General features: G+C 38.5%; 2 protein-coding genes across 3 annotated transcripts in view; both read left to right on the forward strand.

Moving 5' to 3' along the window:
* Positions 1-11,426, forward strand: part of SELP (selectin P) — a 40,351-nt gene extending 28,925 nt beyond the window's left edge. The window contains exons 11-17 of one of the 2 annotated variants that reach the window (XM_012511433.2): positions 3,139-3,324; positions 4,179-4,388; positions 5,433-5,618; positions 6,585-6,701; positions 8,809-8,839; positions 10,068-10,123; positions 10,814-11,426. In XM_012511433.2, coding sequence (XP_012366887.1) covers positions 3,139-3,324; positions 4,179-4,388; positions 5,433-5,618; positions 6,585-6,701; positions 8,809-8,839; positions 10,068-10,122 — 785 coding nt within the window. In that variant the 3' untranslated portion in view covers position 10,123; positions 10,814-11,426. Of the gene's footprint in view, positions 1-3,138; positions 3,325-4,178; positions 4,389-5,432; positions 5,619-6,581; positions 6,702-8,808; positions 8,840-10,067; positions 10,124-10,813 lie in introns of both variants that reach the window. The other variant, XM_003258845.2, reaches the window with a different exon arrangement.
* A 3,233-nt stretch (positions 11,427-14,659) lies between these two features.
* F5 (coagulation factor V) overlaps positions 14,660-22,385 on the forward strand; it is a 91,078-nt gene continuing 83,352 nt past the window's right edge. The window contains exons 1-2 of the mRNA XM_003258844.4: positions 14,660-14,847; positions 18,541-18,632. Coding sequence (XP_003258892.2) covers positions 14,690-14,847; positions 18,541-18,632 — 250 coding nt within the window. The 5' untranslated portion in view covers positions 14,660-14,689. The remainder of the gene's footprint in view (positions 14,848-18,540; positions 18,633-22,385) is intronic.

A 22,385-nucleotide genomic window follows, 5' to 3' on the forward strand; every position in this document is an offset into this window, starting at 1 on the left:
ATGCAAAGCCTACACATCACTTTGTCTGCATGGATTCAACATACTCAGCACATGGCAAATTCAAGTTTTGCTTTTTGGAACCTTATAGAATTTATTTTTTTCTGAATGTTTTTGATCCACAATGAGTTGAATACATAGATGCAGAACCCTTAGATACAGAGGGTCGGTTATTTTTCAGCCTTGTCTCTGCCTTTGCCCTTCAGGACCTGAAGTCCTTTTCATGAGCCTAAGCAGTGCTTGAGGTTCTTGTACCAACTTTGATGATGCCACCTGCATGATGGATTGCTTGTACACAGTTTCTGTATCCCTCCTGTCCCTGCCTGTTGGACCACTTTCATGATACAGACTGCTGAATTCCTAATCCCTTAACACTGTCTGTCATTGACTCTCTGGTGACCATGTTTGGCTGCTGAACCCAACTCCTAATGTCTATTTTCACTGTGTGGGAAGGGGTCCTGGTTCCAAGTCCCAAACTCAACTCTGCACTTCTGCCATGTGCCTACTTACTCATGTCCTAAAATATGGTGAACTGGTGCCCCCTAAAACTCTGGCCCAGCTGACATCTCCATTTTTTTCTTCATTCCCCCGACATTCCTCTGAATCCGTGGGGCTTCCTAGTTTTATTTCTAAAGTTTGAGTTTACAATATTCAACTAAGTTACATTTACTATTTATAGTATATCTTCTTTCCAGAAAATTATGAGAAAACTCTATCAAACTCAAGTAAAATGATATAATAAAATGAAACAGATAATTTACTAAATCTATTTGGAATAATATAAATCAATATGTTTAAGAATTCAGATGCAATCATGTATACTTACTCGATGGACTATAGAAAAACACCAATGAATACCCATATGTGATAGAACTGCCTTGGTAGTCAGTGAAAATAGAACACTAAGCATGCAATAAATGCAACCCTTATCTGTTTTCTATTTTTGTAATTATTCAGGAGTTTTTTTTTTTTGCCAAAGTTTTACAGTAGGCTCAAGAATATGACCACTTCTCAAAGTTATGCACAAAAGTCATTCCTGGGTATAACTCTTTTCCTGCATCTGCACTAATGTCCATTCCAGCAGCATCCTTGATAACTCCACAAATGTCATTCATCCCATGTTTGCTGAGTGCCCACCATATGCCGGATCTGGGTTAGGCTTCCATGTAACTCATCTAGGCTGCCCCTCAAACAGCCCGCTTTTTTACATGATCCAGAGCCAAATTCTTAGTATGTAAGGATCAAGGTTAATTTTTACCTGAGAGGGTTCAGAGACTTTTATAAATATGAAAGTCTGGATATGTAACCTTGGCTGAGCAGGACTGATAAGACTGAAACCAAAGCACTATCCCCCAAATGAATTTAATGCTGTAGTAATTCTCATTTTATACTAGGGCCCCCTTCAGTTAATTTTTAAAAACAGTAATTCCTCTTGTTTCTTTTCAAACCAGGTAGGAATACCTTTTAGAATGCATTTAAATTAAATTGTATTCATTACTGTATTCATTCAATTCATAAGTATTTGTAGAACTCCTCCTATGTGTCAGGCCCTGTTCTCTGGGATACAGTGTACAAAGAACTGACAAGGTCCCTGCTTTCCTGCAGCTGACATTATACATATTCTTCAGTTTAAAGTTGTAGTTCTGGGAGATTATGAAAAAGTTATTTTTGTGAAAATGTTCACAGATGACTTCATGTCTAGGACTTACACCAGTAGACATGTTTCAAAAATGTTTAGTAAATTGACTTGACGTGTCAGATATGAAGTTAATTACTCAAAAATTTCAGAGTACTGAACTGAAATTCACTGTGTTACTTTGGCTATTTGAATGGATTCATGCAATAAGAATCCATAATCCTTCAATGAATAGCTTGTTACTGAAAAATACATGGGCCAGTACGTAAAAGCCAAATACTGTACATTGGTTTTCCATGAGGGAGCACATAGGTCTTGAAGAGGTTTGTAAAAATCAAACTAGCTAAGTAAATGAGACTTATCTGACCAAGGTATTGTTTTCAGAATAGCCTTAGATTTAAAGAAAGAATAGTCACTTCATTTGTCAATAACTCACATTTATTGATAAATAATAGTCTTACATTAGAGAATCTAATGGGGAGAAAGGAATAATGCTAAGAAAATATGTAACTGCAATAATTTGTAAAAATACTTTTGGGGGGAAATTATGAATTAAAATTTAAATTCATTTATTCATTCACTTGGCAAGTGGTTACTGAGCACTGCCTCTTGAGATCCTGGGATGGGAATTATGGAAGACTCAAGGATGAATGATTCTTGGGTTTTAGACACTTTCCATCCAGTAGAAGAGGGAGGGTATGACATGTGACATGACAGCACATGAGTTCAGACAAAAAGTTGAAGAATTCAGAGGAGAAGAGTTCAGGCTGTGGTGATCAGCAGAGTCTTCAGACAGGTTACGAGTTAAATCCTGGAGGATTAGTGGGATTTTACCCCATGAAAATGGAAAAATTCTCAGGGGAATGTAAGCCAAGAACCAGAAGCAATAACACACAAAGTCACTTCAGGGAATTCCAAGAAACTAATCTATCTTGACCAGGAGGTTTTGAGTTTTCCTGTGTTATCTGGATGGGTGGTATTAAAATACAACAGCAAAATAAACAAAACAATTAGCGAGAAGATTCAAATGGAAGAAATAGTTTGAGGCAGAAAGCAATCATTGCAGTTTTAGGTGTGTTGAATTTGAGGAGATGGCATGATATATGGGAGCAAGTAGTCTCAGGCAAGAGGAAGGGCGGAAATGAAATTCTGGATTGCACCCATTCAAATTAGAGGTTGCTGCAGCAGGCTACGAGGTCTCTGAAGCAGACGGTGTAGAGAAAATAGGGTGACATTGTAAGTTCTTGAGTATGGCTGCTTAAATCTTTGACTTCTTTGTCTTCATGACTTGTACCTATACTCCTCTCTGTAAGCTCACCATCCTCCCACTGCCCCTTGCAGCAAATGACTTACATGATATGTTGTGGAATGCTGCTGTCTAGCAAAACACCTGGAATATAGGTGCTTAATAAATATTTTTTGAATACATAAGTGAATGAACTTTGTGTAACACAGAACTTCTGAATAAACTTGGAGATTGTGACACTCTTAATTTGATACTCTAGCCATCAAGTGCCCAGAACTCTTTGCCCCAGAGCAGGGCAGCCTGGATTGTTCTGACACTCGTGGAGAATTCAATGTTGGCTCCACCTGCCATTTTTCTTGTAACAAGGGTTTTAAGCTGGAGGGGCCCAATAATGTGGAATGCACAACTTCTGGAAGATGGTCAGCTACTCCACCAACCTGCAAAGGTAATAATATGTACTTACCAAGACAGTTCTACTTTTGGAAATTTATTCCACAACAACAAACAATTATCTATTTCTTATATGTGAACTAGATAATTGTGTATATTACCATTATTTGGGTTTAGCAAACAGCTGAAGGATTTTAAAATGTCTAAGGAGTGACAGGATATTTTTATGTTTGTGAATAAAAGATATATTGATTCTTAAGCAGGAATTTTGTTTCATGGCTTCTTTTTTTGAAAGAGCTTTGTTGAGCGAACTGAATGGTCTCCATGAATTTATTGCTGAGAGAAACAGATAATACTGGGGTAGAGTCACTGGTCCAGTTTTTCAAATCTAGGAATTGAGGTGCAAAGAGGCCAATCATCATCTTCCTGCCACATGGCAAGTTAATGACAAAGCTGGTGGGATCATTCAAATGGAAGAAATAGTTTGAGACAGAAAGCAATCATTGCAGTAAATTTCAACTTTCACATTGACCTTTAGTCAGAGAACAGTACCACTTCCCAGTAAAGCAGGGTTGGGCAGGCAGTTGGCCCATGTATATTTGGCTTTCTGCTGAATTTCTTATATTTCTGTACCATTTTTTGCTTCTTTTAAAAATAGCAATAACAATGACTCCCCTGATTTCTTCTCTTGGCCAGGAGAATCATCTCCTCAAGGATGCTTTTTAATAATTTTCCTCATCGGTTTTCTATCTCTGACACTGATAGTTTTTCTTAACTTCCTTAAATAGCTCTTGCTAGAGCCTCGCTTGTTATGAAGGGAGTGAAAAGCAGTTATTCCAGATTAGCCTTAACTCTGTTATACTTCTTTTAATTGGGAGCTCTCTGAATTGAAACATTTTCTCACAACAGGCATAGCATCACTTCCTAGTCCAGGGGTGCAATGCCCAGCCCTCACCACTCCTGGGCAGGGAACCATGTATTGTAGGCATCATCCGGGAACCTTTGGTTTTAATACCACTTGTTATTTTGGCTGCAACGCTGGATTCACACTCACAGGAGACAGCACTCTCAGCTGCAGACCTTCAGGACAATGGACAGCAGTAACTCCAGCATGCAGAGGTAAGGTGAAAAAGAGCAGGCAGTTCTGAACCTGCCTTCCGGCAAGTACTCAAGCTAGCCATTGTGCCTGTATGTTGAAGTCTCACCCAACCACAACCACTAATCCAAGTGTCATCTCCCCTATGAAATCCACACCAATCCCAATCAGAAGTAATGTGTCACAGGCATTTACTTCTGCTCTTCCTCATGTCACAAGCTAAAGCTAATACACAAGTACTCAGAGACTTAAAGGAAGAAACATTTGCAGATGTCCAAGACGTGTTAGAAAAATAGGCATATTAAATGTAAAACCTGCCATAGAAATTGGTAAATTAGAAGTTGCATATTACGTGACAGTATAAACATTCCATATTTTCATAATAATTTGAACCTAAATAGTTAAGCCATATGTGATATTTCCTGAAGAGCTATCACCCTACACATAAAGCACTGAGACCTATGTTTCTTTCATTTTTGTATCCCCCACAAAACATAGCACAGTGCTTTGCAAATGTCACTACTGATAAATAACATTTATTTGAATTAAATCTAATTTCCTGACCTTTAATTTCCTATCCATAAATTAGAAAGAATAACCCTGAAGTTCCCTGAAAATGTAGTTTAAGGAGGATGACAGTCTACTTCTTTCAAACTTCCAGTGTCCAGAAATGCTGAACACTTATTAAGTATTTTAATAAACACACACTGACATGCCAGTTGATCACAAATGTAGTAATAACATTTGGACTAATAGTATTTTTAAGAACTAAAATTTTGTAAATAGTATATTTGGAGGCAGGACTTATCAACGCATTGGCAGGTATTTGTCAGATGCTACTATGTGTCCGTCTTTGCATCTTGGTTCTTTGGCTATCACCCTTTGAGAGAATATTTTCATATATGTGCTGTTAGAAGAGCTACTGTGAATATCAGAAGTGGCTCATATCGTTTCTGACCTTTTACATTCTGCCTCATTTATTGGCAATGTTAGGTTACAAAAGAAACTATAATCTCTTTCACCTCCAATCCACATGTTGTTTCTCTTGCATTCTTTCTTTTCTGCAGCTGTGAAATGCTCAGAACTACATGTTAATAAGCCAATAGTGATGAACTGCTCTAACCTCTGGGGAAACTTCAGTTATGGATCAATCTGCTCTTTCCATTGTCTAGAGGGCCAGTTACTTAATGGTTCTGAACAAACAGCATGCCAGGAGAATGGCCACTGGTCAACTACCATGCCAACCTGCCAAGGTACAATTTTCATGTGGGTTAAGAAGTCACTTTGATGTGGAAAATAACAAAATCAGTGTTTCTTCTCTGTGTCTTTCTCATAGTGGTCTTGCTTTTCATCCCTGGGTTTCCCCCTGCTTAATAAGTGTTTCACAATGAATCAGGCAGAATCTCCTTGCCTTATAGAGCAGTGGAAATTAAATCCAGTGACTGTGTAGGTAATCACCCCTCCTTTTCAGTGTTGAATTTGTGAAATGAAACCTTTCACTTCATTATAATCTCTGTTTAACAGACCTTGAAGTTTCAAAATGTTTTAAAGTGGGAGTTATTTCATGCAGATTTCTAATTTATTATCTCAGAAGACCTTTGCTTACCACCTAACTCTAAAAACCTCCTAGCAGATCTTCCTTAAGTTCCATCTGTTTGCAAGGTGTATTTCAGCCCCCTATTTTTTCCCCTCATAGCTTGTCCTGACTACCTTTTGTTACATAACTGAATCTTTGCCAAAAAATTATGCACAGTTTATTTTATTTGCCTAAACTTACACGTATAGGCTTCTTATGTCTATAATTTAATTTCTTTTATTGGGAACTTACCCTAATTCTTTTGGAAATTACAGTTTATATTTAAGCCTTAGGAATAAATTAAGGCCCCACTTTTATTTTATTTGCCCAAACTTACATGTATAGGCTTCTTGTGTCTACAATTTAATTCCTTTTATTGGGTCCTCACCCTGATTCCTTTGGAAATTACAGTTTATATTTAAGCCTTAGGAATAAAATAAGGCCCCACTTCCCATTCTGTTGCAGTGGATTTATGAATTCGAGATATTCTTTCATGTTAGCTTGTCAGCATTCCCAGGACGTTTGGTGATCCTACTTGATCTCACATCTTAGAGTTCTCGAAAACTTTCTGGGAGAGAAAGACTAGTCTTTTGCATACTATACTTCTTATGTCTTGCATGTGTGTGTGTTTGTTTTGCAGCAGGACCACTGACTGTCCAGGAAGCCCTGACTTACTTTGGTGGAGCGGTGGCTTCTACGACAGGTCTGATAATGGGTGGGACGCTCCTGGCTTTGCTAAGAAAGCGTTTCAGACAAAAAGGTAAATAGGAAATAGTCTTCTCTTTGCTTTTTTTCTTTCATGTAATTTAGGGTGGGGAGGGAAAAACCACAACTTCAGTAGTTCATGTTGGAAAATAATTGCATTAAAAGAAAATAAAGCCAAGATAAGTGATCTTGAGAACTGACTGTCCATTAGAATCACCTAGGGAACTTCCTAAAAATATAGATCCTTCTATGGGGAGACTTGGGAGTGGGTGCGGAAATCTGAATTTTTCAAAAGCCCTCTCCCAAAATTCAAATGAGGCTACTTTGCAGTTTGGCATTTGGGGCCTCTGGTCTAAGTACCCTAGGCTATCACTAAAGCTAATTAGAAAGGTGTTATGCTTCCTTAGTTCACTCATTTCTTCATGTAGCAGTCATTTATTCATCAGCTCTGTTAGAGTGTGAGACTCATAATGATGGTTTCTGATATTAAGGAAGGAAAAATCCAGTAGGGGAGACAGGTGAAATCAGTGCTGGTAGTGAAGTGTGGTAAGTGTGTTAGGACACAAATACAACCTAGGTATTATTAGAACATAGACTAGGGATGCCTAAACCAGACTGGCAGGTCAGAAAGCCTTTTTCAAGCTTAGCTTTGAAGAATGAGAGGCATTTAGCCAAGGGGAAAATGGAAATAGAGTTCCATCAGAGAAAATGGCATGTAGAAAGACATGAAAGTGTGAAATCAATGAGAAGATGGTATGTTTCGCGGTTCAGTGCATCTGAATCAAAAGGGGATTATGGAGGAGGCAGGAGATGAAGTTAGGGGCAGAAGAAGCTGCCCCTGTATTGGTGACCTGGTGTGATAAGCTAAGAGATTTGCTTTTTCTCCTGAAAACTTGTAAAGTTGATGCAGGATTTAAACAGAGAAGACCAAATAGATGAAAACTCTCTGTAAGGGAAACTGTTCATCAGAAAAAGAACTTTAGTCTAGGAATTAAAGACGGGAACATCCCATCTCTTAAGGTTTAAAACATCCTTTCTCAATCTTCTCCAGACACTTAGCCTCCCCATAAGTTCATAAAGTTTTGTTTATAACCTAATGGGGCTCTTCTTCATCACTCCTCATAGAAGTAACTAGGGGCATCAGAGAGACCATTAATTGCTCAAATCAAGGTAATTGAAAGTGGCTATGTTAAAATATCTGAAAGAGATCTCATTGAATTTCTCTATTGTTGACATAGGTCTCAACACCTATTCTTAACTGCTCAGAGGCAAAACCACGTGTTCCTTACTCTTATTCTTTCTCCATTTACAATGCTACCAAAACATTGAGGCTGTTTTTCCAAATCTCCTTTATATACTCTCCTGTGAGTGGCTAAGACAATAGACAAAGGTCAGTACTCTGCTTCAATACCAAAGAGATGTACTGAGAGCTACAGTGAATCCCTCCCTGCAAAATGTGTGCTTGCTCAACAAAACCCAGAAGGCAGAGGCAAGAGCTCCTAGACCTTAATCTCTATAATCATGTAGGAATCACTCTAATCTTGATGTTTCCCCCAAGTCCTTTCTTTGACTTTGAGACATTTCCAGGGGACCCTCTAACAGTGGAGAAGGACAAATGGCCACTCATGCCCCAATATTTTTAATAACAAATACATTCATTTGTTGGGGATGGGAGCTCTTTTCCTAGGCTTCTCCCAATTTGATTTTAGGCTTTCAAATTTTCTATGGCCAAATAAGAGGAAAATGCTGCAGCCATAGCTGAAAATTCAACTATGAAAATCTGTCATTTGGATAAAAATATGCTATCAGGGAGGAAAAACATCCACTGTTCTGTTGGTTTGGATTTGTGTATGTGATTAGCTTGCCCAGCTAAGGGCTGAGGGCAAGTGACACAAGATGCCCTCAAAAGAAATTGATTTATGTATTTACTGAAAGGAAGGAGGAAGACAGTGAGAGGACTCTGGAGTTAAATATTGTCGAATGTTTAATTTAGCCTAAAACACTTTCTACCTTTCAGTGAGAAACTGTTTCTAATATTCCCCTTATAATGAGCCCGCCTGAAAATCAGTCTACTGGTTTTCCCCAATAATTTCTATCCTTAATGACCTTCTCTTTCATCTTTTTTTTTTAATCATTCATTCTTGTCTTCTTGCTGATTTTAGATGATGGGAAATGCCCCTTGAATCCTCACAGGTAAGTTAGAAATGTTTTATGATTGAGCAAATTTTGCTACCTTAACTTTATAATTCACTGTAATATGTCAGAATGATTACATGCAATGCCTGCCTCCTTTTTACAATGTATTTTGCAATGTCTTCTTTTCTGCTCTGAAGTAAAATATACAGATAACAAATATTCTAATTAAAATATAAAGTAGAAATAAAACAAAAAGTAATTTATAATAAAAACAACATGCAAAAACTTAGGCGCTGTGCCAACAGATGCAATGAGGTCATCAGAAGCGTGCACCTCCCACAGAATCACTAGGAAAGCAACGGCCACACAGGTGGACTGATGGGGAAATGTTGTATTAGTGACTCAAAGAGCATTAGAGCTGTGGCCAACACCAATCTAATTTTTCAAAATGGTGAACAACTCTGGTAAAGAGTCCTAAAACCTGTGATAATTGTCCTTTGATTCATATGGCAATTGCATTTTTTAAAGATGCAAAAAATGCTTAATATTTACAGGTAAAGTGCTTGAGTTCCAGGCTCAGAGATTTTTAACCTGTATGAATATCGAGCACATATCCCAAAGTTATGTGGGGTGTTGGACAATTCTTTTGTGTCCTGTACCCCCTGCTATTTATAATCTAGCAATAGTTTTCAAAAAGGGACAGTATGCCCCCAAGGGTATTTTTTGATTTTTGTAATGAACAAGAGTTCTACTGACATTGAGTGGGTAGGAGGCAGGGGTGCTGGATATCTTTTAAAGATATTTCCATCCTGGAGGACATGGAAATCCTTATATGAACTCTATTGTCATAGACATCCAGCACCCTTGCCCCATACCCACTCAATATCAGTAGAACTCTTGATGGTTATAAAAATCAAAAAAACACCCCTAGGGGGCATATTGCCCCCTTTGAAAACTATCGTTAGATTATCAAGTGTTAATGCCAAGAATTTTGTAACTACTTCTTCTCACCTAGAAGAGGTTGCAGCAACTTAGAGGGTATAACAGGTATTCAGTACATAAAGCATCAACAATAACTTAGTGTGGGTGCAAAATGCAATGCAAAGTACCCAGAGCTGTTAAGTGGGGTATCGAATATTTCTTTGGCATTTCTTTTTCTTTCCTTTCTAAAGCAGAATTCCAAGGGTGGATGGTAATTTGTGGTTTCTGGAAATACTATGTGTTGGACTGTATTGCTGAGAACTAAGCAGTATATGGTTGTCATCCTTGTGTTTCTGTTCTTTAGCCACCTAGGAACATATGGAGTTTTTACAAACGCTGCATTTGACCCGAGTCCTTAAGGTAAGGTCCCTATAAAGATATTTTCGAAGGAAATAGAACAATAGGGAGAAATGGAATACTATAAAGCTTAACTTTTCTTTACATAATCATGTATTAAATTTTAAGTATGTATTCAATTTTCAGGCATGAAGGAAATTGTGTTGGCAGTAGGACACAGGTATGACAATGGAGTTACAAAAGAGTTCACATAAGGATTTTCATTTCCTCCAGGACAGAAATGTCCTAACAAGACATAACTTATTTCAGGATGCGTAACATTTCCATTATTGACTGCTAGGTGGTGGTGATGTGGCCTTGCCTGCAAAGCGGAAGTCAGGACTGCTGAAAAATGTTTACGAACTGTTATGGAGTCAATTCCCTATGCTACCTGCTGGAAAAACAAAAATAATCTGATGCTATCCCTCTCCCAAAAAGTTCAGTGGGTAGTTGAGTGTCCTACAAAAAGCCTGAATGGCAGAATATTCAAAATCTAGAAAGAAAAGATTATGCTGAGCCTCAGGGTGTAGATATGATGAGCAATTTTTTTCTTTCTTTTATTTTTTTCAGGAAATGATAATTATTTAAATTTCTTTGGTCTCATTTCCAGAGACCTGTCCTTTTCCTGGTCACCTCATTCAGCCTCCATATGATCCTGTTGTGAACATCAAGTTTCCTGCTACACTGGACTTAACTATAATGCATTTGCTGCAGTTTTCCATAAACACCTGTGAATCAAAGACATGGAATTACCTTAGATTAGCTCTGGACCAGTCTGTTGGACCAGCTCTGGACCAATCCTGTTTCCTGAGTTTGGGATTGTGGTACAATCTCAAATTCTCAACCTACCACCCCTTCCTGTCCCACCTCTTCTCTTCCTGTAACATAAGCCACAGAAGCCAGGAGCAAATGTTTCTGCAGTAGTCTCTGTGCTTTGACTCATCTGTTACTTGAAATACCAGTGAACCAAAGAGACTGGAGCATCTGACTCATAAGAAGACCAGACTGTGGAGAAATAAAAATACCTGTTTATTTTTTGATTGAAGGAAGGCTTTCTCCACTTTGTTGGAAAGCAGGTGGCATCTCTAATTAGAAGAAATTCCTGTAGCATCTTCTGGAGTTTCCAGTGGTTGCTGTTGATGAGGCCTCTTGGACCTCTGCTCTGAGGCTTCTAGGGAGTCCTCTGGATGGCACCAGAGGCTACAGAAGGCCAAGAATCAAGCTAGAAGGCCACATGTCACCGTGGACTTCCCTGCCACCAGTCACTGTCCCTCAAATGACCCAAAGACCAATATTCAAATGTATAATTAAAAGAATTTTCCCCAAATGCCATGTTCCTCTATTTTATGGTTTATTCAGTAAGGTCTGTATACATCACATTATTTACCATCAGTGTAATAACACACAATTATGGTTGTCATATTTACACCTCGACCATTCAGTCAGTCAGCAAATATGTATCACACACCCTACACTGCAAGAGAAAATCAGAGAAATGGAAAAATTCTTCATCACCTTAATGTTTTACAGGGAAGAACAAATGTGTTTTACATGTTCTTTAAATCCCATGTTTAATAAATAGGTCATTGAAAGTCATACAGTGTTTATCTGGAACTGATGTTAAAAAGAAAAGCCAAAAATTATAGTAGTCATCTTGTCTCTGTAAAATGTAATGCAATAAATATGTCATGTACACTCCATATACATAAGCAAACATGCAAATAAAAAAGCAGCCTACTCAAAGGTTACAATAATGTTGCAACAATTTTGGTAGTAACCTTGGGATTTAGGAACAGTGCTTTCAAAACGTTTCTCTGATACACTGCCAGTAGCATCTCTGACTGCTTATTTAAATGCAATCAATAGGCTAGGTGTTCTAGGACTTTGGTCTCAACCCTGTTTCCTGAGTCAGAATCTACATTTTGTAAAAGTTCCCCCGGGAATTCTGATGGTCTGCCAACTTTGGGAGACACTGATAATATTGTAGATAATGAAGTGTAAGCAACTGTTCAGTTAGGGAGACAATAGATACCTGCATGGAATAACAAAAGGTAATTAACATGATTATATAATTTGAATAGTGTTGTAATAGTTCATAAAATGGAAAAGTCAATTTGAGCCCAGAATCTGGGAGATAGGCAGAACTCTGGACTGTAAAGAATGGCATGAACAGACACTTCTCAGAAGAAGACATTTATGCAGCCAAAAAACACATGAAGAAATGCTCGTCATCACTGGCCATCAGAGAAATGCAAATCAAAACCACAGTGAGATACCATCTCACACCAGTTAGAATGGCCATCAGTAAAAAAACAGGAAACAACAGGTGCTGGAGAGGATGTGGAGAAATAGGAACACTTTTACACTGTTGGTGGGACTGTAAACTAGTTCAACCATTGTGGAAGTCAGTGTGGCGATTCCTCAGGGATCTAGAACTAGAAATACCATTTGACCCAGCCATCCCATTACTGGGTATATACCCAAAGGACTATAAATCATGCTGCTATAAAGACACATGCACACGTATGTTTATTGCAGCACTATTCACAATAGCAAAGACTTGGAACCAACCCAAATGTCCAACAATGATAGACTGGATTAAGAAAATGTGGCACATATACACCATGGAATACTATGCAGCCATAAAAAATGATGAGTTCGTGTCCTTTGTAGGGACATGGATGAAACTGGAAAACATCATTCTCAGTAAACTATCGCAAGGACAAAAAACCAAACACCGCATGTTCTCACTCATAGGTGGGAATTGAACAATGAGAACTCATGGACACAGGAAGGGGAACATCACATTCCAGGGACTGTTGTGGGGTGGGGGGAGGGGGGAGGGACAGCATTAGGAGATATACCTAATGCTAAATGACGAGTTAATGGGTGCAGGAAATCAACATGGCACATGGATACATATGTAACAAACCTGCACATTGTGCACATGTACCCTAAAACCTAAAGTATAATAAAAAAAAAAAAAAAAAAGAATGGCCCAGCAAAGAGGAAGAAAATGGGCATTCTACGTTGGTGCAATAATATCAGCACAGGAGAAAAGACAGAATATTGGGGGGAGTGGGGAGGGAGGAATAGGCTGTTGATGAGCCTGATATGATTAACAGAGACCTCATGTGAGGTGCCAGATTACAATTTATTGAATGCATAAAGCATAAGACAGAAACTTGGAGCCATGCAGATACAGGGAACCCAGGACAAGTCATTATGATGCCTCAGACAATATAATTCTCAGATTCTCTATCAATAGCAAAGTAAGATTTAAGGTGGTGTGAAACAGATCCTTCAAGAAAAACAAGAATACAAGGGGTCCTGGAGACAGGAAAATATGATCATAGTAATAAATTTGTGATTCCTTGTTTCTCCTCTTTCTTTCTTTTTCTTTTTTTGGATGGAGTTTTGCTCTTGTTGCCCAGGCTGGAGTAAAACGGCACGATATCAGCTCATTGCAACCTCTACCTTCCAGGTTCAAGCAATTCTCTTGCCTCAATCTCTCGAGTAGGTGGGATTACAGGTGTCCACCACAACGGCCGGCTAATTTTTTATATTTTTAGTAGAGACAGGGTTTCACCATGTTGGCCAGGCTCGTCTTGAACTCCTGACCTCAGGTGATTCACCTGCCTCGGCCTCCCAAAGTACTGGGATTACAGGCGTGAGCCACTGCGCCTAGCCGCTGTGTGTTAAGTTCTGGAACTATAGTTTACAGTAGCATTTTATCCTCCCAACATACCCTATCAGGAAAAACTATTATTGTCATCCTTATTTCACAGATGTCAAAACTGAACAGAGAGGTACAGTAACTTGCCCAAGACAACACAGCTAGTAAGTGAAACTGAAATCTGGACAACTGATTTTTTTCAGCCAAGCTCTTCAAGCCCTCTGCTATGCTGCAGCTTAGCTGGAGACAGGCCCTTATCAAGGCAGAACTGTGCCTTGATAGAGGCCAGGGAGGCGATTCAGAGCAGTAGGCCTTGTCCATGTGTTTGTTCCCTGCTTCTTCACCACTCGAAAATAGTGTTTCAGTGCCCAGTAACAGGGCACAATACTCTTTTCCTCATATCAAAAGGGGAGCCATCTGCTTAAGGTGGTTGGGTGCCACTGCACTGCACAGAAGGTTCTCTAAGTGTGAGCTTGGACCCAGGCAAGCCTCAGGTCAGTGGTAACGGACGACTGCTTCCATGGTGTTGGCGGGTGGAAATGGAGGAATAGAGCTTTGTCCGGCTCATGAATCCCTGGGCATTGTCCCGCCTGCTAGAGCCTCTGATCTCTGCCCCTTCTTCACCTGCAGTAAAACAGTCACTAGTTTGGTTGCTCTCCCTAATACCTCTGGTCACTGGGAGCTGTGATCTCACCAAACCCCTGCCAGGAAAAGCCCCAGAAAAAGCGGAGGGAGGGAGAGCCAGAGCTGCTGCTGCCGCCGTTTGCAAGAACTGCAGGGGAGGAGGACGCTGCCACCCACAGCCTCCAGAGCTCATTGCAGCTGGGACAGCCCGGAGTGGGGTTAGTCAGCAGCTCGGCAAGCGCTGCCCAGGTCCTGGGGTGGTGGCAGCCAGTGGGAGCAGGAAAGGAAGCATGTTCCCAGGCTGCCCACGCCTCTGGGTCCTGGTGGTCTTGGGCACCAGCTGGGTAGGCTGGGGGAGCCAAGGGACAGAAGCGGCACAGCTAAGGCAGTTCTACTTGGCTGCTCAGGGCATCAGTTGGAGCTACCGACCTGAGCCCACAAACTCAAGGTAACTCAGGTGTGGAGTCCGGGTGGGCTTCTCTAGACAGGAAAATCTGTTTCTTTTAGAGAACATTCCCTTTGCAATGTCATGGCTTTTTTTTTTTTTTTTAACTTCAGGTAAGTACATATAACTAATAGGAGAGTATACTGAATTAAATAAATTGGGCAAATGCTAATTTTGCCTCCAACAATGTAGTTTATCATTCTGAGGGTATAGAAAGCATCCCATTTGATTGGTTAGATGCTGCTTTCTTTTCAAGTTTATTTTCAATACAGTTTTGTTAGTATGTTTTTGTTGGCTTCTATATTGGTTAATTCAAAGGCACCAGGCACTTGCTCCCTCATTAGCCCCTTCCTGCAAACTCCTGTTCCAGATTTTTAGTTGTATAGTATTTTTATGAGACTCCTACTTACATATTATTTATTCCATTGTCTACATAGCTTCATCTTCTAAAACTAAAAATGAACACCTTGTGCTTTTTGTCATATAATTTTATCGCTGCCTTATAAATGACTTTCAAAATACCATCAGTTCTTGTATGTTTTGGTACTTTCACCTTTTTTCTGCTTCATATTTGACTTATTTATCCTATTGAATGTGACTCTTCATTTTTTTTCTCTGTTCATCATGTCCTGGGATATGGTTTACCCTGGCTATTTAAAGGCATATGTAACTGAGAGGACATTTAATTCATATAAAATACTATCCTTAAGTTGCAAACTATTTTTCTAATTGAAGTGTTAAAAATAAGACTTTTCAGAAATTAACTAAATCATAGAGTCTACTCAATATTTCCAGTTAGTTATTTTTTCAATGGTAAACTTGCTAGTGTGACTCACTTTTTTTCCTTAAATCACACTTCATTATGAAAGATGTGTTCCTCTTTTACAATTACAAAACCAAAGTAATCTGCCAAAAAATAATGTAATATTTTGAGATGTTTTAGTGTATAATATTAACCTTTTTAAAACTCTCATTGTAACTGGGTTATTTTGGAGGGTATTACATACCATCTTGGTCTTACAATAAGAAGAGATCCCTCCTTCTCAAAAATAATCATTTTAAATATCGTACTTCAAAGTGATCATCTAGGTCACACCCACACCCTTCGGGAACTGCCGTAAGCTAAAACCCCAAGGAAAATAACAATCCTTCTAACACGAATCTTGCCTGCTTATGAGCAGAATGCAGACTTGGTTGTTGGCTTTCTTGTAGCATGCTGGGTTTACGCTTGGGAGTTTTTTCTCTTGTCTGTAGTTAGCATTGAAAATAACAAGCAAAACGCTGGAGGCAGAACTAGATAGGGCAAAGGTCTGATTCACATGGTGAGTACACACGGGGAACCATGACTGGTCATTCTGTCCCCTCACCCTGTGGGTAAGTTTCCAAAGTTCTGGAGATTCGTTCCTCTGGTAGCAATTGTTGAGTCAAAACCATAGAAACACAACCCAGACACACTGTCATATTGTTTAACCCTAAATCATATCACTTCTCTCTAGCATTTTCTTATGAAAAATCTAATCCATATATCTGGCTGCTTAAACTAAGAACTTGTTCTAACTTGTCCTGCCCCTAGAGCTATGATACTCACTAGTGACTATCAACATAGACAACTCCATCTTTTGGCAAAGTGTATTTTAGCACAAAGCAGAAATCTATCTACTTATTTCATATAATATTAGCAGGACAATGCCTTTTAAAGGTAAAATGTATGTATTATTCTTGCTCCAAGTCTAAGGTGAACACTTTCAAAAATTTCCTTAGAAAACTTGTTTAGTCACTCACATGTATACAAAGAGATATTGAAGAAAAGATACACAAACATTTTCCTTCTAGGGTTCTAGCTTTATATGATTTTGTGATTATGAACAAATCATCTTTAAACAATCCTTATAAATGAAAAACCCATCATACGCATTGTTTCAATTCATATCATCTGTAACTTTTTAATCAGATAGATTATTTTCCAATAGAAATTGTTCAAATCAAAATAGACATACCTCAGTATGAATACACAGCATACATAGTAAAACATGTTAGAAAACATCTCTCTGTTGAAATTACTCCACGTAAGAGACTGATATTTTTTAGTAAAGATTTTACACCATCATCTACATTTCTGTATTAAATATCTGGGGCAGGGGAGGACAATAACTTTTCAATTGTACTAAAAATAAGTAAATAAAAATGGACTTCCACATTAGGGACATTAGTATATAGAATCTTAGAATGCTCAAGTTATAAGAATGCTAAGAGATCATTTAATTCATATTCACCTTCCATGCTTTAACCTTCTACTTTTCCCCTTGCCCTCAGCACCAATGACCTTACCAAGTAGTTGTCTAATTTCTACTTGAATGCTGCCAGTGATGGAGAATCCACTACATTCTCTATCTAGCTATTCTAAAAGTACTTACATGCCTCCTTTAATTCTGCCCCCACATGTTAACACAGTTCCTGTATTCCACATATTAAAATTTGTGAGCATTACGGTAACTACAGATTTTTTTTGCTTTCTGTGAAAACCTGAAGGGTAAAGACTAACTCTTCTTACATTTACAAAATAATATTACTACCTAGCATGGATTGAGTATTTCTAGTGTGCCAGCTCTATGCCTTTTGCACATATCAACTTATTTAAAATTATACAACAATTCTGTGAAGGAGATTTCAGTATTAATCTCATCTTATAGTTGTAGAAACTGAGGCACAAATGGATTAAGTAAACTTTTCAAAGTAAAGCAATAAGAGGTAGATATAGCCTTCAAGTCCAGAGATACTGAATTCACAGCCTGCACCCTAGTCACCACACTATATAGAAGTCATGGCATATGTGGGTGCTGTTATGTCTTGATTATGGCTGGGCCACTGTCCCCACATTAGGAAGCAAAACAAAGCCACTCTGATCAACTGATTTAGACATTTGTAAGGTATTTTCTCCAAATTCTCTTCCCTTTTACCCTCATCTTTGAGTTTAAGACAAGGATAAGAATGATTTGCCTTTAGAGGTACGGAACAATAACAACAACAGCAAAAACAGGAAAGTAACCCACCACTCACAACTCTCCCTGTTGTCTGTCCTCTCTCTAATTTTGTTTAAAATCATGAATGCAGTGGTTTCACATTTTTTAATCTTGGTTCTGCCACTTATCAACTGTATCTCTTGGACTCTTTCCAAAACAGTTTTTTCATTTGTTTGTTTCCAATATGAATCCCAGAGCTTTTACTCCATTAGCCATCTCTCACCTCTCAACTAGAAATAAATTCCACCAAATCAATACTTTTGCACAATGTTCCCCAGTAGATTAAAACTATATTTGATTGATCAGTTGAAAAACAGCTCATATACTTATTCATAAAGGATTTTGTCATATTTTAATCATATAAAATCTAAACCTACAGTTTGGGTTTCTACTGTGATATTGGGTTCTTTTTAGAAAATTGATTCTGAGGAATGATATTAGGGTAGATTAACTTGTGAACAAATAGTTATCACAACAGGATATTTTTGAAGAGACCAATAATTATTTCATTAACTTAACTTATTGATCATATTTATAAAACTGTGGGCTTCTGAAATACAATAAAGATACTGGTATTCTACTAGAAGTCTGAAGATATGAGAGACCTACTTTTTTGTAATGTGAGAAATAGATGTTGAATATGCCTTTTAAATTAGTTTTTGTATTTTATTTCCAGTTTGAATCTTTCTGCAACTTCCTTTAAGAAAATTGTCTACAGAGAGTATGAACCATATTTTAAGAAAGAAAAACCACAATCTACCATTTCAGGTAAGCCTGAAATATACTTTTTAAATTTTAAAGATAAATTTCTATGGGTAATTTGGCATTCACATGTATCTAAAATATCCATTTACTGAAAATTTATAGAAATATGTGGTTTTTTTTTAAGAAGTACAGGCTACATAATATGTGGGGCCCGGTACAAAATGAAAATGTGGGTCCTTTTGTTTATATTATTGAAAATTTCACAGTGACTGCAAAACATTAAACCAAGCCAGCGGCCCTTTGGGGCATGGGGCCCTGTGAAACTGCCCAGGTCACATACCCATGAAGCTGGCTCTGTTTTTAATCTTGATTAAAATAGCTAAATAAAACTTCTAAGTGTTTGAATTTTTATTCATTTATCTAAAAAACTGTTATTGAGTACCTGGTATGGGCTGGGCATTGAAATAGGCATTGTGGATGCAACAGTGGACAAGACAGTCTCATATCCTGGGTTCATAGAGATTATGGTCTAGTTTAATGAGCATAGATGTGCCTTCGCAGAATGATATTTTGCTTCCATTTGGCTCCCTAGATTCATTCAAAGGAACTATGTATGGCTGACTCTTTTGCATCTCTTTCCCATCTATTCTCCTGTTTATTTAGTGTGATATATACAATAGCCATAATTTTTAAAGAAAATCTCTTCTTTTTTCCTCATCTCTTCCTTTATCAAGAAGACTGGGTTGAATAGGGTTCTAATATCTTAACTATGATACCATATTCCACAGGGATGATAGAGACCATCAAGGGAGAACTTCCTCCAGTTGAATCCCCTTGTCAGTAATTCACCTGTCCCTTTCCCCAATCAGATGAAGACCTGCTGTCTTTCCCAGAATCATCCTAGTCTGTCCTCTACCTCTTCTGATCTCCTTTAATCTTCAATATTTAGTCAATGGGAGTCTTCCTTTCAGTTAAAAATCAACAACCAAACCACAACCAAATCAAACCATGTCCCATCTAGAAAAAGAAAAAAAAAATCTCCCCTTTACCCTGCCTGACTTTTCCTTTGCTCTCCTTTCCTTCACTACCAGTTTTCTGTATGACAACTTGGTATCATTCTCTACATTTCTTCACCTATATTCCTTCCCTAATCCGCTTTAGTATGAATGAGTCTACTAAAATTACTCTCACAAAAGGGCAGCTAGGACTTGAGGTGCCAGAGCCTATGTTCTTTTACTACTAGACATTACTAGGACATTTAACACTCTTCCTTTCTGAAGCTCTCTCTTTACCTGTTTTTTCTAGTGCCCCTTCCCCTAGGTTTTCTCAGACTTCTCTTACCACTCCTGCTCAGTATCCCCACCAGATATTCTTCCCTAGGGTTCCAATCTCACCCAAAACCAAGGCTTTCACTACTACCTACCCAGAATCCACTTTCCCTCTGAAGATACATTGACACCCCCTCAATACCAGCAGAATTAAATCTTCCCTCTTCTATACACCCCCAGTACCTTGAATTAATCCCTACCTTCTAAAGATATTAAGAGGATCAATTGAGTTAATAAGTACAAAGTATTTATAATGATGCTGACACATAATAGGCACTCAGTAGAAATTAGCTACATTATTGTTATTGTTGCTGCTATTATTAATCATAACTTAGATTATATATATCATAGTATTATGGATATCTATATATCTATATTTCTCCACTCATTTATATATTCTCCATATGTGTTCATTTATATATTTATTTAATTTTAAACAAATCTGCATTTAAATATTCTTTTATTTTTAAATAATTGTGTATTGAGGCCAGGCGTGGTGGCTCATGCACTTTAGGAGGCTAAGGCAGATGGATCACTTGAGGTCAGGAGTTCCAGACCAGCCTGGCCCACATGGTGAAACCCCGTCTCTACCAAAAATACAAAAATTAGTTGTGCATGGTGGTGCACGCCTGTAGCCCCAGCTACTCAGGAGGCTGAGACATGAGAATCACTTGAACCCAGGAGGTGGAGGCTGCAGTGAGCTGAGATCGCATCACTTCAATCCAACCTGGGTGACAGAGCGAAACTCCATCTCAAAAAAAAAAAAAAAAAGTATATTGAGAACCTACTACATTCCAGGCTCTGGGATAAAGTGAATAAGACATGGATCTTGATTTCCATGAGCTAATCAGCTGTTGAGGATAACCTATGGATAGACAAGCAATTACAGTAGAGTAATAAGGAAGAACTATGATGAGGATTCTGTAGTAGGACATAGGAGACCTATCTCCAGTCCGGTGGTCAGGAAAGTATTACTATTTCTAGATTGATAGCTGAAAAAAGAGTAGGATCTTGGAAAGCCAAGTAGGGAGGCAAAGGGTTGGGTGGTAGATGCATTTTAAACCAAGGCACAGAATGTTTAAAAGTTTGGAGGTGAGAGTATGGTATATTTGTGGAACCCTAACTGGATCAGCACAGTTGGAGCACAAACCTCAGGGAAGGAATTAACAAGAGATGCAACTAGATGGGGATCAGGGATCCATGCTAGGCTTTATATTGAGAGGAATAGGGAGTCCCTAAAAGGATTTCAGCAGGAGAAATATTTGTCCTTTAGAAAGATTACTTTGTCCAATTATAGAGAATAGATTGGAGAAAGACCAGTCCAGAGCCAGAGAAAGTAGTCATGGGACTGTTGTATCAATCCAGATAGCAGAGAAGCTGAGATGGAGAAAATAAGACGGAGTCCAAAGATATTTAGGAGCTAAAATTGATTAAACTTGGTGACTCATTAGATGTAGATAATGAGGAAGAAAAGGGAATTGTTATGGACTTCAAGGTTTCTGTTTTGAACAGCAGAATGGATAGGGTACCATTCAGTGGGAAAGAAAATTTAAGAAAAGGAGATAGTTTGTAAGAGAAGGTGATAAGTATAGATTTGGAGTCGGAGGTGTGTATAGAATATCTATCTAGAGATGTTAAGTGAGCAGACGGGTGTAGAAGTTTGGCCCTCAAAAGAGAGATCTGAGCTAGCTGTCAACATTTGGGAGACATCAGAACAAAGACGGCAAATGAAGAATGTAGAGGGTGTGAACTTACCCAGGGAGGATGTGATGAGAAGAGAAGGCTGCAGACAGAGCTCAAAGTAGCAGCAAAGTCCAAAGGATGAGCCAAGAAAGAAAAGTTTACCAAAGGAGCTTGAAAAAGCCTGTTCAGTGAGGGGAGAAGAAATCTAGAGAATGTGTTATCCTGGAGGCAAAGGGTCAAATGCTATTAATATAAGGGCCAAAATATGGTCCTTTTGTTATGGAATAGTGGGGCAAGACCAGATGGCAGGGTGTTGAGGAGTGAATGGAAGGCGAGGAAACTGAAGCAGAAGGGTCTTATAGATAACTCTTCCCTGAAACTTGGCTCCAGATGGGAGGAGAGACAGAGTAGTTCTGGGGGGGACTGAGGACCTTAAGGATATTTGAGAATTTTATAAAAAGGAATACAGAGACTTAAATATTTAAGGGAAGACTCTATAGAAATGCCATGAAGTCCTTTCCAATAGAAAATGAGGGGATAAAACATCTGAGAGAGAATGATTAATGGAGACTTACAAGAAGCAGGAAGCGTTGGGATTCAAACCTTGGGCTGGCTTGGCCTTCGGTAGAATGGCTACCACCTTCATGGGGGGCCAGGAAAACAGAGGATAACATTGCAAATAAAATTAAGTTTGTAGTTGTGAGCAGGAAGTTGAAGGATGTCCTGTCCTGTATCACAGAGTCCATTCATTTTCACAGCTCCAGCTCCAAGCTTAGCATGTACAATAGATACTTAAGAACTATTT

This window comes from Nomascus leucogenys, chromosome 12 (genome assembly GCF_006542625.1).
Source record: "Nomascus leucogenys isolate Asia chromosome 12, Asia_NLE_v1, whole genome shotgun sequence".
Classification (NCBI taxonomy): Eukaryota; Metazoa; Chordata; class Mammalia; order Primates; family Hylobatidae; genus Nomascus; species Nomascus leucogenys.